Raw genomic sequence first — 14,899 nt, 5'->3', positions numbered from 1 at the left:
GGCTAAGAGTCTGCTAAATTAATTCAGTGAAATATAAAAACATCTAACCTTTATTTGACTAGGTACAGTCCATCTGTTCCATTTTCTACATTATGAACATGAACAACAAGGGCTGCAGCAGAGGCAGTAGTGTTGTGTATTATCTCCTGAGCTGTTGATTCATAAAAGCAGGATGAGTAGCTGTACGTTTCATAGTCTGGTTTATAGAGGGTTTTACAAATGGCAGTGTGAGATGTATGTTGCTAGTGTGGATCATACTGTGTGTATATACTGTACACAACTGTTTAAATGTTTGGGGTCACTTACTAATGTCCTTGTTTTTGAAAGAAAACTGAAAAAAAAAATTGTCCATTAAAATAACATGAAATGGATCAGAAATAGAGTGTAGACATTGTTAGTTGTAAATGACTGTTGTAGATTTTTATGGTGTCATGTCCAAATGGGTGCACAGAGGCCCATTATCAGCAACCATCAGTCCTGTGTTCCAATGGCACATATTGTTTCATTTTAAAAGGCTAATTGAACATTATAAAACCCTTTTGTTATTATGTTAGCTCAGTTGAAAACGTTTGTGCTGATTTAAGAAGCAATAAAACTGGACTTCTTTAGAATTGTTGAGTACCTGGAGTATCAGCAACTGTGGGTTTGATTATAGGCTCAAAATTGGCCAGAAACAAATAACTTTCTTCCAAAACTCGCCACTCTTTTCTTGTTCTGGGAAATTAAGGCTATTCCAAGCAAGAAATGGCCATAAAACTGAAGATCTCATACAACTCTGTGTACTACTTCTTTCATAGGACACAAACTGTCTCTAACAAGAATAGAAAAGTGGAGTGGGAGGCCCCGGTGCACAACTGAAGAAGAGAACAAATACATTGCAATGTCTTCTGTCAAGCATGGTGGAGGCAATCTAATGGTCTGGGGATGCTATGGTGGTGAAGTGGGAGATTTGTACAGGGTAAAAGAGATTTTGAAAAAGGAAGTCTATCACCCCATCTTTCAACGCCATGCCATACCCTGTGGACGCTGCTTGATTGGAGCCAATTTCCTCCTACAACAGGACAATGACCCAAATCACAGCTCCAAACTATGCAGGAACTATTAAGAGAAGAAACAGTCAGCTGGTATTCTGTCTATTAGGGAGTGGCCAGCAGAGTCACCGGATCTCAACCCTGTTAAGCTGTTGTGGGTGCAGCTTGGCCGTATGGTACATTTGAAGTGCCCAAGAGGTCTGGAAGTGCTGCAAATGGAGGATCCACTGACTAAAGCAGTGTCTGAAAGACACACTTACTGTCTTAATCATTATTTCGTGCCTTGTCAATGACTGTACTTCCTATTCAGTTTGCTATATTTCCTATTCACACTCATTTCATGTATGTTTTCATGGAAAACAAGGGAATGTCTAAGTGACCCCAAACTTCTGAGTGGTAAATATATATATATATATATATATATATATATATGCATGTGTGTATATGTGTGTCAGTGTGTCTGAGTGTGAGCATGCGTGCGTGTGTAACGGGAAGATTAATGTTAGCTACAGAAAATGAGGTCAAGTTGTGATCTCTCTTCTCCTCCTTTTTCTTTGGCCTGTGGAGGGTTGGTAATGTTTCCTTGCAGTTGTCACGCCTTCATCCCTCCTACCTCCCCTTCTCAGACTTTCAGACAGTTTGGGACAGTCCTGCATAGCTTGCTCAACTCTGCTCCTGCCTTCCTTTGCCCAAATCTGACTTTCCCTCCTTTTTTTGTCTTTTGGCGTGTTGTTTCCAGTAATATGGGCCATCCCACAATTGGTTGAACCTCTCATTTGGCCATTATTTTTTAATTGCTTGGATTTCTTTATCATTTCTGGTCCTTTCCGTTTTCCTCAGTGGATGTTTTGTAGCAGTTCTTTCTTGCTCTTAGCTCTTTTCTCTCTCCCCTGACATCTTCCGTTCCTCATACGATGGCCCATCCTCTGGCCACGGAGCTGGTAAAAGGACGGCTGGGAGTTAAGAGTGCCCTCAATGGGAGCGCAGACTTTGACAGACTGAGTTATGTGGGGGAACAGCCTTCTCCACCTCCCCTTCAGAATTACCTGTGGCTAACTATCCTGACCTGCTTTTGCCCAGCATACCCTGTCAACATTGTAGCCCTAGTCTTCTCAATACTGGTGAGTATGGGACATCCCAGGCATATTGGAAATGTTTTGCTCCCTGACAAATATTGGTGCATTTACACAGGGAAACTTGACTTGGGTATTTTCGACAATCCGATCAGTTGTGAAAGCGCAGGCATATTTTTTCAAAGCGATGTTCATGACATACTGAATAAGAAATATATACGTGATTATGTTGAAAATAATAGAATATGTTGATTCTATTATTTTCTATGGGTTTCCAGTAAAACAAGTTATGAAATAGAGTAATGAGACCCTGCTTATCATGCAAGGACCTCTGGACCAGAACTTTCTCATGAAATGGTGGGTGTGTGTGTGTTTGTGTGTACGTGTCTGTGTGTGCACGTGTTGCTTGCACATGTTTGTGTGTGATCAATTAAGAGTTATTCTGTTACTAATATGGGAATGAGTCTTATGGTAATAGAGTGTGTGTTTGTTTTGGCTGTATGTTTATATGCACTGTGTCTCAGTGATTTGGGGGAAAAAAGCCACCCATTGATGAGAGGAACAGATATCCCTCTAACATACTCCCCCCATATTAACATTGCAAAACACTATCTCAGTTGATCCCACTGGTCTCAGCTACCTAGAAAGTAGGAATGTCCCACAAATGTTTGCATACTACCATTGTGTAAAGGTGGTCCAGCGATCTCTTCTTTTAGCACCAAGCTGAACACCACCATGTAGCGTTGGGCGTTCTAGCTGACGAGTGGCCTGGGACACCCAGTGTTTGAGGGATGCTGGAGGCATTGGCTGGGTTTTCCTGCTCACAACGCTCTTTAGCAAATCCCTTAGGTGGATTGGGTGCCTGCACAAGCTAGATGTTTGGTTGTTTGGTTAGTGACCGTGCCCTCACGTGGCCTGAACCAGGTGACTTTCTGGTTGAAGTAGCAGTATGGAGAAAAACCAAAAATAAATAAAGAACTCTCCCAAATCTGTTGAGTCATTGCAGTGACACATTACCTCCTCCTTCGCAAATGGAAACTACCAGGCAAATCTTTTTATATTCCATTGTTACTGCTTATTTCACAAAAAAGTTTATTTGAGATTTGTACTTGTACGTGTTGTTGGAATCTAGTGGATTCCAAACTCACAACTTCCTTTAAAACACACCTTTTTATCAATTAAAATACAACTAAATAATCAAAGATGAAAATCCCAAACCAGGAACTTCTGCTGCTTGTAATAATTCTTTATGGGCCTTGACAGATTCCCACAGACAAATCTGTCCAAAAGCGATGACCTAGTCACAAACACATTACTTAGACAAAGGATACTCTCTCTTCCACCTCCCTCCTCTCCCACAGAAACATAGAATCATAGAAATATTCTGCAGACCTGGGTTCATATAAAAATTGTTAGCAGCGTTGGTCTGAGCTTGCCTAGTGCAATACAATCAAACACTTTATCTAATTTATCTGAAAGAAAATATATAAAATTTAGACTCAGATGTTAAATATGTTTTTTCTTCATTTGCTGAGAGACTTAAAATAGTGAGCGCACACATTTTCCTATTTGCTGTCGGCTTTATTCATATCTAAATATCACATGTAAATATGATCTCGTTTTTGTAAATGCTGTTTTTCAGTATGAGGTGGGTATGATTCATGAATATATTTGAACTGGTCATGGTTAAGCAACGGCTTTTAGGGACCGTCTGTGCCTGACTAAGGAACCCTTATTGATGTTTTGTTCTTGTCTTCATGCAGTCCAGGAAGAGTTATGAGCTGGGGGACTATGATGGCTCACAGCGGCTGGGTCGGAAAGCACTGCATGTGGCCATGGCCTCCATCCTCATTGGCCTCGTGATCATTGGCATATTGGTCATCGTTCACATCACCACAGTAATGAAGCATCCCCTCCCATGAGGTATGACATGATCGACTTGGACAGGCATTCCCAAAACCACCCCATCTGTCATTCCTGCCGAGCTCCAACTAGAACTCAAAATACTTAAGAGGGAGCTAAAACTGAACCACTCGTACACATAAATAGAAATATTTAACAAAGAAACTCTCAAACACGCATTCAACCAAATATATATATAATTTGCATTAACTGTTATGTAGATGTGGGTATGTGTCTTCAGTGTTGTTTTATTCCTCAATTTTTTTTTAAACATTTTCAGCAGAACTGGAGAAAGTCTGGAGAAAGTAAAATCAAGGAAATATCATGATCAGTGACATGGCCTGTGGACACCTTCCTGAATGGACAATGAAGAGGTTTCTGGGGCTCCAGACTTGGCAATAGTTCTCCCTGAAGAAAGGGACATCACCTCTCCCACCTCTGTCATGTGGCACACCCCTCCATACCAACGGCTCCATGTGAAACACTGGCCTTTGGTTCCTATGATGCCTACAACACAAACCTCACACATCACCATGCTCACAAGTACCTGCCATAACTCCCTCCAAAGAGGCTTCTGTCCTCACTGTGTGGGCTGGGGGGGAGGGGGGGGGGGATGCCGCCACTTCTGATGTCTGTTATGTCAACCATGTAGCCTATCAGCCGAGTGTTTGCTGCCATAGAGGTCTTCTGGCTTTCTGCTTAACGTCTGTCAAATATGTAGGAAGGACCGCGTTCTTTTTAAAACAAGGACACGGAATGGCAACACAACAAAGATTTGTTTTTAAATGATTAAAACTGGTTTATGTTTGCTTATGGGCACAGCCACGGGGAAGTGTTTGCAATTTAGTCGTGGACTGCTGTGGTTGAACGCAGAGGGCTTTCTCTGTTCCCACTCCCATTAACCACGGCTCTCCACCAGTCCACTTACACCTAGCTGCAATCTGCCGAGTCGGAGGGATCCTGTAGTCTGATATGTAACAGTATCACCCATCGCTGGCTAAATATAGGGACAGATTGCCCAGTGTGCTGGTGTTGGGCTGTATGACACACTAGCCTGCTGTTCTGCTCAGTGCAGGTCACATGGCAACAAGAGCTGACTCAGTTACTGCCTGTTAAGAAACCAGAACATCATCTGTGGGAACATTTGTCACTTACACCAGTGCAGAAAAAACATAACAAACGGAAATAAAAAGAATTCAAATTCTGTTAAAAAAGTATTTTATTCCACTTGTAATAATATGATTTCCCCAAGGATAGTTTTCCAAATCATTTCTATTCAATTTAACAATAATAATAAAACAATTGCATTAACACTACACTTAAAAAATTTATCTCAGAAAGTTCAAGGAATAAAAGTGTGGCCCTCCATGGCTTCTTGTTTTCCTGCTGTGTAGAAATAAGTCAACAATATAATAGCCTCCAAGCTCATCACTAAGCTGAGGGCCCTGGAGCTAAATACCTCCCTCCACAGATGGATTCTGAACTTCCTTACCAGCCGCTCACAGGTGGTGTGGGTAGGCAACAACCCAGGCCACCGGGCTCCACACAGGGACTTCTCAGGGATGCGTGTTTGTCTCCTCCTGTACAGTGCAACCACATTTGACACCAACACCATAATCAAGTTTGCTGACGACAGCAGTAAAGCCTGTTCACTGTGGGACCTGTCAAATTGGAGTCGGGACAACAACCTCTCCTTTGACGTCAGAAAAACCAAGGCGCGGACGGTGGTTTACAGAAAAAGGGGAGGTGTTACAATGCCCCCATCCACACTGACAAGGCTGAACTGGACAGGGTCGAAGATTTCAATATTCTTGGTGTTCATATTGGCAAATAAAATGTAAATGATTCAGTGGCACACGAACACACACACACACACACACTACCTCTCTCTCTAGATAACACAAACATGCACATACCAATGACACAAACACATAAATACACACACACACTTCCCATACACAGCTACTATCCAGTGCTACATGTATATAAACGTGAAGGAGCCTAACTTCTACACTGGAATTACCTGCTAATAAACAAGTTATTAATTATTCCTTTGAGAAAAACACTGTGTAAATCATTAACAATATCTTTACGTGTTTGAGAAAACAGCATACACTTGGTTTTAGCTGTATTCAGAACAAGCACGGTTAGCTCAACAAATACTATCCGGAAAGCAATAAAGTTTGACTGAAGCTCCAAAAAAACCCTGCATTTTGTTTAAAGTATAATTAAGCAATAAGGCATGACAGAATGTGGTATAAGGCCAATGTACCATGGCTAAGAGCTGTGCCGGTTTCCAAAGCAATAAGAGTGGTGAAAAGTAATGTGATATCATGGGCTTGGTATACAGTCTCATATATTGTGGCTATTCGCTAACCGGCATTCGGGAATGGAAGCAGACAGTTTATAATATCAAATATATGGAGAGTAAATAGCACAGGCCCTAAAATCAACCCCTGTGGGACACCCTTTCTAATATTAAAATACCCAGACTGAGGATAACGGTAGAAAGTAGGGCGGTTCATCCCAGTGAAATCTGGACGCATCAGACATCCCTCATTTGCATTTTGGCGGTCCACCTTGCAGCCTGAAGAATTTCCGTTGCATGTTTGATTTTTTTTTATTTGTGGAAAAGGGACTTTCATTGAGCTCAACACCAAGAAACTGTAAGTAATAAATTAGTGTGTAATAAAATAGTTCCAAAATAATTAAAGCTTACATTTCTTAACGGTAAAAAGATATGTATGAAAATACACTCAAATAAAATAATACAATCTGTACTGTAGTCCGATACCGTACACTCGATCTCAGAATGTTTAGCTCTAGAGAGAAAGCTCTTCACAATGTTAAGCTCTTGACACTGTAGCTTTACTATCCACTGAAATACAGAGAGAAATCTACCCAGACATGCTGATATGTTTAACCCTCATTACAACAGCAACAAAAATGTGCTGTCAAAGAAGTTGCTAGAAGATGTACATGCTTTTGGACAGGTAACACATTGTTCTAATAAGTGGTTAAAATGAAATATTTATGTACATCAAAAGGGGCAAAACAATTCCACACGGGTGAACAGTTCCCCTCCCCACCCCGCCCCTACTTCCGAGTGTCACCCCCGTCTAAACCCCTAAGGATAGAGAATCTATATCCCAGAGCTCAGTGCTTGAAAGGAACTTGAACCTACTTCCTGCTAAACACCACATCACAAAGGGACACACCTCAGACACTCCAAACAAAAACTGTTTTTAGATGAGTTTGTGTGATTGATGTTCCTTTTGAACTCCTGGGTGTGATGTGAAACTGGCAGTAAACAGGGAAACCTGAGATGGTTCTGCTGCTCCATACACAGACGTGTTTCCTGTGCCAGGGGCAACTCAGACGGACAGGGAGCTATGTTGTGGTTAATTTGGACTGAACCACCATGACTTCATTACTTACTTTGGCTCTCCTCTCCGTGCTTAGAACTGTGACATGCCGTATCCACTCCAAGATAATATGATGCTAAATGTCTATAAAAACGTTTAAATTACATACCTAGAATTTCATACCTAGAAAGTGTTGATTTCCTTTTCCCCCCAGGTGTCTCATTGGTTTTGCTCCGTGGTTAACTATTTGCAATGTGGATACACAAACTCTGGGAAGGAAACAGGTGTTGTTAACCCTTTAAGAATCAAGGCCATGGTGATTTCAGAACAGAGTACCGCAGGGTGGATGTCTTTTTCCACTGTTCGTACAAGGACATTAAGGATTAACGGTAGTTTGAAATATAAGCCGTGCACATTTTGAAAGTGAAGCGAAAGTAAACATTTAAAGTATATAATTTGGTTCATGCATTTTTTTAAGTGAGGAGACCAAGTGAAAACAATTCAAACATAATAAAACCTATTGCTTGAAATAATGCTAAATACCTCATGTACTACATCAACACCAAGAGATTTGAGACGTTGAGTATTATAGCGCACAGCAGGGAAGCAAAGCTAATGCTACTTCTTAACACGTGCAAATTATAGATAGTTTCATGACAGATCTAAAGCACCTTTTATGTATTAGCAGTCTGTCCATAATCCACTGTATCGGTGACAGGTGTTTTACAGCACACTTGAAGGTTGTCCCCACTGAAGTTTAGTCACATTACATTATAGTATATAGATGTATTTCTTTATAATTAATGTGATAAACTATATAGCACTCGACTGAAGTATTTAGACGTATTCTCATACTGAACTACTTTATTTTCTATTTAGCTAACCTTCAATATTTTTATCTTCCTACACTTTTCAGGCTTTCTCTCCAACACTTTTGACGCTGATTCCTGATTCATTGCAGAAAGTAAGACCAATTACTACCACATTTGAATAATTTATTTTATCAAAGAGAATCATTTAAAGGTATTTCTTAATCATCAAACACTTATTTATATTATATGTATATTAATAATATAATGACATCTTAATATTATTTATATTAAAAGTAATAATTGTTCTTATTTTATATATATATATATATATATATATTTTTTTTTTTAAATGCATAAAGTAAATACATGTTTTATGGCCAGAGCTACACCGTACATCACTGTTGTGTGGAAAAATAACTGCAGAAATGTTTTTACATTTGTACTGAAAACCATTCATTCTTATACAGTCCAGTCTGTAACCAAGATTCCAATTCAAAGACAAGATTCTTCTAAAACTCTCAGACTACGTTTGGTCACCTTTGGCCTGATCAAGTAACATTTCAGAGTAGGCCAACATGATCATCAGCCAAAAACAATAATGACAGAAAACTCACAACCACTGTTTCTCACAACTTCTGCTCTATTTGGCTCTGACAGGAGGTCCGGATTTTCTCAGTTCACCAATTGGATGAAGCTCACAAGAAACAGAAAGCAGGATAAAGGCAGAGTTTGTCCAGGACTCGTGACAGCAGCAACATTACTTTTACCATTTTGGTCTTAGCCCTCATCACTAGTGGTAAGACTTTTTAGCATTTTTACCAAAGTAAACATGAATTGATTTCTGTAAGTTAGCATTATGTTACCTCAAAATGTTTTATACCAGGGATTTAACAGTTATGGTCCCAGGTGTGTCAGGAGTTGGCAATTAATGCCTGGGGGACAGCAAACATTTCAAGGAGCCGCCTGTAACATCACAAAACAGACCTTAGCAGTTGAACAACATGCATGTAGCTGTGTTAGTGTCAATGACATTGTACATATGGAACTGCAAAATGGAATTGTACAATAATTATTCAAATATACACACACTCAGTACATACTATATAGTATACTGTATACTGTACATCCTGATCTGGGCTGTACAATCCCCCATCCTCCTTATAAACCAAGCCCCACTAAAAAGTCTAAATAACACTGCACACAGGGCCAAAGGGTATATTATATAAACAGGTACGGTAACAGATTCTGAGTAGGGGGTAAAGCCACCTACACTTAATAGAGGCAAACAACTTACAGTGGGGCAAAAAAGTATTTAGTCAGCCACCAATTGTGCAAGTTCTCCCACTTAAAAAGATGAGAGAGGCCTGTAATTTTCATCATAGGTACTCTTCAACTATGAGAGACAAAATGAGGAAAAGATATCCAGAGAATCACATTGTAGGATTTTTAATGAATCTATTGTTAAATTATGGTGGAAAATAAGTATTTGGTCAATAACAAAAGTTCATCTCAATACTTTGTTATATACCCTTTGTTGGCAATGACAGAAGTTTTCTGTAAGTCTTCACAAGGTTTTCACACACTGTTGCTGGTATTTTGGCCCATTCCTCCATGCAGATCTCCTCTAGAGCAGTGATGTTTTGGGGCTGTCGCTGGGCAACACCCTCCAAAGATTTCCTATGGGGTTGAGATCTGGTGACTGGCTAGGCCACTCCAGGACCTTGAAATGCTTCTTACGAAGCCACTTCTTCGTTGCCCGGTCGGTGTGTTTGGGATCATTGTCATGCTGCAAGACCCAGCCACGTTTCATCTTCAATGCCCTTGCTGATGGAAGGTGGTTTTCACTCAAAATCTCACGATACATGGCCCCATTCATTCTTTCAGCCCCAAAGCATGATGTTTCCACCCCCATGCTTCACAGTAGGTATGGTGTTCTTTGGATGCAACTCAGCATTCTTTCTCCTCCAAACACGACGACTTGAGTTTTTACCAAAAAGTTATATTTTGGTTTCATCTGACCATATGACATTCTCCCAATCCTCTTCTGGACCATCCAAATGCTCTCTAGCAATCCTCAGACAGGCCTGGACATGTACTGGCTTAAGCAGGGGGACACGTCTGGCACTGCAGGATTTGAGTCCCTGGCGGCATAGTTACTGTTACTGATGGTAGCCTTTGTTACTTTGGTCCCAGCTCTCTGCAGGTCATTCACCAGGTCCCCCCGTGTGGTTCTGGGAATTTTGCTCACCGTTCTTGTGATCATTTTGACCCCACGGGGTGAGATCTTGCGTGGAGCTCCGGATCGAGGGGGATTATCAGTGGTCTTGTATGTCTTCCATTTTCTTATAATTGCTCCCACAGTTGATTTCTTCAAACCAAGCTGCTTATCTATTGCAGATTCAGTCTTCCCAGCCTGGTGCAGGTCTACAATTCTGTTTCTGGTGTTCTTTGACAGCTCTTTGGTCTTGGCCATAATGGAGTTTGGAGTGTGACTGTTTGAGGTTGTGTACAGGTGTCATTTATACTGATAACAAGTTCAAACAGGTGGCATTAATACAGGTAACGAGTGGAGGACAGAGGAACCTCTTAAAGAAGAAGTTACAGGTCTGTGAGAGCCAGAAATCTTGCTTGTTTGTAGGTGACCAAATACTTATTTTACTGAGGAATTTACCAATAAATTCATAAAAAATCCTACAATGTGATTTTCTGGAGAAAGAAATTCTCATTTTGTCTCTCATAGTTGAAGTGTACCTATGATGAAAATTACAGGCCTCTCTCATCTTTTTAAGTGTGAGAACTTGCACAATTGGTGGCTGACTAAATACTTTTTTGCCCCACTGTATTTATAAAATAAATCAATAGCGAAACCAAAACTCAGCAAATCTTAGGGTAAGACAAATGGGTAAATTGGCAGAGGCCTATAAAAGACACACAGATGCCTCCTGGACGTATCCTAGAAGATTCAATGAAACTGCTTCCAATAAGCTCAACTAGCATGCAACAAGGTAATACCCACATTAAAGATGAATGGACCCATAACAATCCTCCTCTTCTCAGTCATGGTTCAGACATCATTTTGATTTAATGTTGGCTACTACACTGATAGAACACTTAGAAGCAATAGTGTCCATTAGTGGTGGGGTGGGAATTCCAAATAAAAATATTTCTTTAAATATCAAAGTTTTGGACTAATTATTCAAAGAAGGCTAAATTGTTGAATGTACACTTATCCTCTGCCATATGTCAATTGGTGTGTTTGCATTATTTTATTATTATATTTGCAGGATTTGTTGCTAATAAAAATTCTAATAAAACATGAGTGGAGCCCAAAGCCTTGTCTAAAGCAAATTCAAGTCATGTTCAATTGGATACAAATTCTGGAGGTTGACTTGACCAGTCGAGAACATTCCACTTTTTGGCCCAAGAAAATATTTTAGCTCTATGGCAGTATGTTGGAGTTTGTTGTCTTGCGGTATGAAGCATTGTCCAGTGAGTTTGGAGGCATTTGCTTGTACTTCAGCATATTGGATATTTCTGTCTGAACTCATCATTCATTCTGCCACTTGCATCAGCAGTTACATCATAAAGGAAGACACATTTCCTTTCTCCACACTTTCCTCTCATCATCACTGGTACATGTTCATATTTGTTTAATCATTTTCGCAGTCTTTTTAGGTAATTTTTAGCTATCTGTTGCCTGTCCATACTGATCTTGAAGCTGCCTAGTGGCTTGAACGTTCCAGTGTTGCCTGTCAGTTGTAGAGCTGTTGAAGTCTTCTGAGGATGGCAGGGGCTGACACATGGGCTGACACATCCACGCCTCCCCCTGGGAGTGTTGCTGCACTGTCAGACAGTAGTTTGGTGTTTTGTCTTCATTATGTCGGGTAGCCATTAGGTGTCTCACTCGAGGTGACCGTTTGACAATCAGATTAAAACACAATGACTGGTCATGTCGAGGCCACACCGCAAGGCAATGATAAGTGACACATCACAGCAATTAGCCTCGGCCTGGGGATGTTATAGGCTACTAAATGAACAGGGATAATTTAGGCCAAAATATGGCATTCAAACCTGCATATAAATCCTGGACGTCACTCCCCTTCTGTAGCATATGGGTTTGGAGCCCCACCCACTGAGCCTGACACCCCCCGGGTGGTCAACGGAGTGGAAGCCCGGCCCAACAGCTGGCCTTGGCAGGTAAGGATGTGAAGACCCGGATGGCATTCAAGCTGGTGCAGTGATATAAGGCATTACATCGCTGAGGCGTCCACCCAAGTAGAGGTTCAAAACTTGATGGTCACTGGACAGTGTGTGACCTTTAGCCCCACGGGGGGGGGGTGCATTTTGGCCAGCGTCATCCAGGGTGGGGGACGTTTGATTGGCATGGATTTCCTGGAGTCGCACTTTAGCAACTCTCTCAGGCATGTCGAGTCTCCTACCCAGGGCTCCAGTGCAGTGTCCTTTGCTGCTGCATTGAAACAAAAATGATTTCACCTGATCACAGAAATGACGTGTAAAGGAGTTAGGTAATAGCAAAATGTGTAGAGTTGCAAACATGCTTGAAAAGGAGAAAATGTCTTAACCCCATGGCAAAGTGGCTATAAACCATTCTGTTGTGAGATTAGAATTTCATAGGTGTATGTGTGAATGAATGCCTGGGCTCGTCTGTCTCTGCAGATCTCTCTGCAGTATGGGAGGAATGGTGACTGCAGACACACCTGTGGTGGAGCCCTCATCGCCACCAGCTGGGTAATGACTGCTGCCCACTGCATTGAGTGAGCCTGCACAACACCCAGTGGTATAAAATAGCACAAAACACTCGCTGAACAATTGTCCCTCAGGGAAAAGGCTGCATTGGGTTTGACCACTGTGAGAAATCGGGAAGCCTGTAGTTTTTCACTATTCCTCCACACAGTCTGAACCTGAATTATCGTGTTGTTGTGGGGAAATACGACCTGGCGGAGGCTGAGCCCAGCGCCAAAGCCTACTTCCCGGCCAGAAAAGGAATCATCGTACACAAACACTATAACCCTGTCCTGCTGTCTGTCGGTTAATGGCTTTCAATGACTTGTGGGAACTCAGTTAACACTACATTTACACTTCAAAATATTTGATTCATAAGGAAAGAGGAGTTTTATAAACTTTTCTATATTATTTTATAAATAGCTTAATATATCTGAATTAAACAGTTTTAACACACTGGTTAAAAAAAACGTTTTCCTTTCATTTAGCTGCATTCCAAATGTTGAGCTTAAATGCACCCATTGGCCATAAACTAGGAAAATCAATGTGTTTCTAATGTATTCTGATCCATTCATAATCTTGTTTCTCTGACAACCAGAAATGACATCGCCATGATCAAGCTGGCCGAACATTGTGACCTTGAGTGATCAGGTTCAGTTGGCCTGTGTCCCTGCCCCCAGAACCATCCTGTCCAATCACTACCCCTGTTACATCACTGGCTGGGGAAGACTGACAAGTGAATCACCAGTGTTGTGTGTGTTTGTGTGTGTGTGTATATATATGTGAGTTTGTGTGTGTTTGTGTCTGCATCTGTGAAAATCGTGTGTGTGTGTGTGTGTTTGCGGGCATTACATTGAGCCCTCGACCCCTGCAGCAGGCCCTGATGCCTGTGGTGAATCATGAGACATGCACCCAGAGCGACTGGTGGGGCGTGTCTATCCGCAGCTCCATGGTCTGTGCTGGAGGGGACAGAGTTGTGGGGAGGCTGCAACGTGAGTCAGACACACACACACACACACTCCTCCTAAGATCTGGCCCGAAAGGTGCAATATGAAGGGAATAGGGTCACATTTTGGATGCAGACAATTCCCCATAGTTGGTCTGCGTTCACACAGAACAGCTTTGAACTGATAAAAGAGCAGAACAGCTACAAGAGATGCAGCTGAAACAGTGGAGATGAAAGTTATGGGGCAGAGTTGATGTGTTTGAAAGGTTTGTTTTGTGTTCCGTTCCAGGGTGACTCCGGTGGCCCACTGAACTGTAAGAACTCTGCGGGGGTATGGGAGTTGCACGGTATCGCTGGCTTTGTCTCTGGCAATGGCTGCAACTACATCAAAAAGCCCAGTGTGTTCGCCCGCGTCTCTGACTAAAACGACTGGATCAATGAGGTACGCACACATCACCACACATCACTGCACAAGGTGGAGGTCAATTCCAGTTGACAGTCAATTCCAAATGTCCAGATTTTTTTGCAAAGAATACATCGACAGAAAATGTGAAATTGTTTACTTTTTTGTCAATTTTGTTTTAAATGGGTTTGTATTTCGTTTTTCTTTCAGACTATGATGAACAACTAAGTAACTATGCTCTTCAAATGAAGACCAGGGAATACATTAGAAAATATGTTATTTTGGTGAAAACATTTCCTCAATGTTTTGATTAACATAAACTGGTCTTGTATGTCTTCATACATATACCCAAAATATTGAGTACTATGCATTGGCAGCTTGCATATAATGCATGTATATTAGGGTGTCAATAGCATTTCTTACAAAGAGAGTGGTTTTACCTCATGAATCTTGTTCTGGAAGAAGATCTGCCTTGAAGTCACAAATTAAGTAAATTTGTTGACTTAAAAATGAGAGTGGAAGTTCACACAGCCGTCACAGTGAAGCTGGTAGAGGTAGAGGTATGGGTTGATGTTACAGTTCAGGTTTAGGATGGGGATGAACCTGATCAATTGTCCTCCCGGA

General features: G+C 41.3%; 1 protein-coding gene and 1 pseudogene across 2 annotated transcripts; both read left to right on the top strand.

Moving 5' to 3' along the window:
• The first annotated feature begins 1,604 nt into the window (after positions 1-1,604).
• Positions 1,605-6,313, top strand: LOC105017062 (transmembrane protein 233). Of its 2 annotated transcripts, none has more exons than XM_029114183.2 (3): positions 1,605-2,152; positions 3,868-4,027; positions 4,287-6,313. In XM_029114183.2, exons 1-2 carry the CDS (start codon positions 1,946-1,948, stop codon positions 4,024-4,026), a joined length of 366 nt encoding a protein of 121 aa, XP_028970016.1. In that variant the 5' UTR covers positions 1,605-1,945; the 3' UTR covers position 4,027; positions 4,287-6,313. The 2 variants fall into 2 exon arrangements, with proteins under 2 accessions (XP_028970016.1, XP_028970017.1); XM_029114184.1 differs by having other exon boundaries at positions 4,290-4,306.
• Positions 6,314-12,060: 5,747 nt separating this feature from the next.
• On the top strand, positions 12,061-14,503 carry LOC105017103 (annotated as a pseudogene).
• The last annotated feature ends 396 nt before the right edge of the window (positions 14,504-14,899 follow it).

The sequence above is a fragment of the Esox lucius genome, chromosome 17 (assembly GCF_011004845.1).
Source record: "Esox lucius isolate fEsoLuc1 chromosome 17, fEsoLuc1.pri, whole genome shotgun sequence".
Classification (NCBI taxonomy): domain Eukaryota; kingdom Metazoa; phylum Chordata; class Actinopteri; order Esociformes; family Esocidae; genus Esox; species Esox lucius.
The sequence above is the reverse complement of the archived record's forward strand: the minus strand, read 5'-3'. Positions and strand labels throughout refer to the sequence as shown.

Bases quoted from the DNA above. Each gene is read 5' to 3' on its own strand.
- LOC105017062 (XM_029114183.2), top strand. From the start codon at position 1,946: ATGGCCCATCCTCTGGCCACGGAGCTGGTAAAAGGACGGCTGGGAGTT. The intron at 2,153-3,867 runs GTGAGTATGGGA...GTCTTCATGCAG, and splicing joins CCCTAGTCTTCTCAATACTG to TCCAGGAAGAGTTATGAGCT.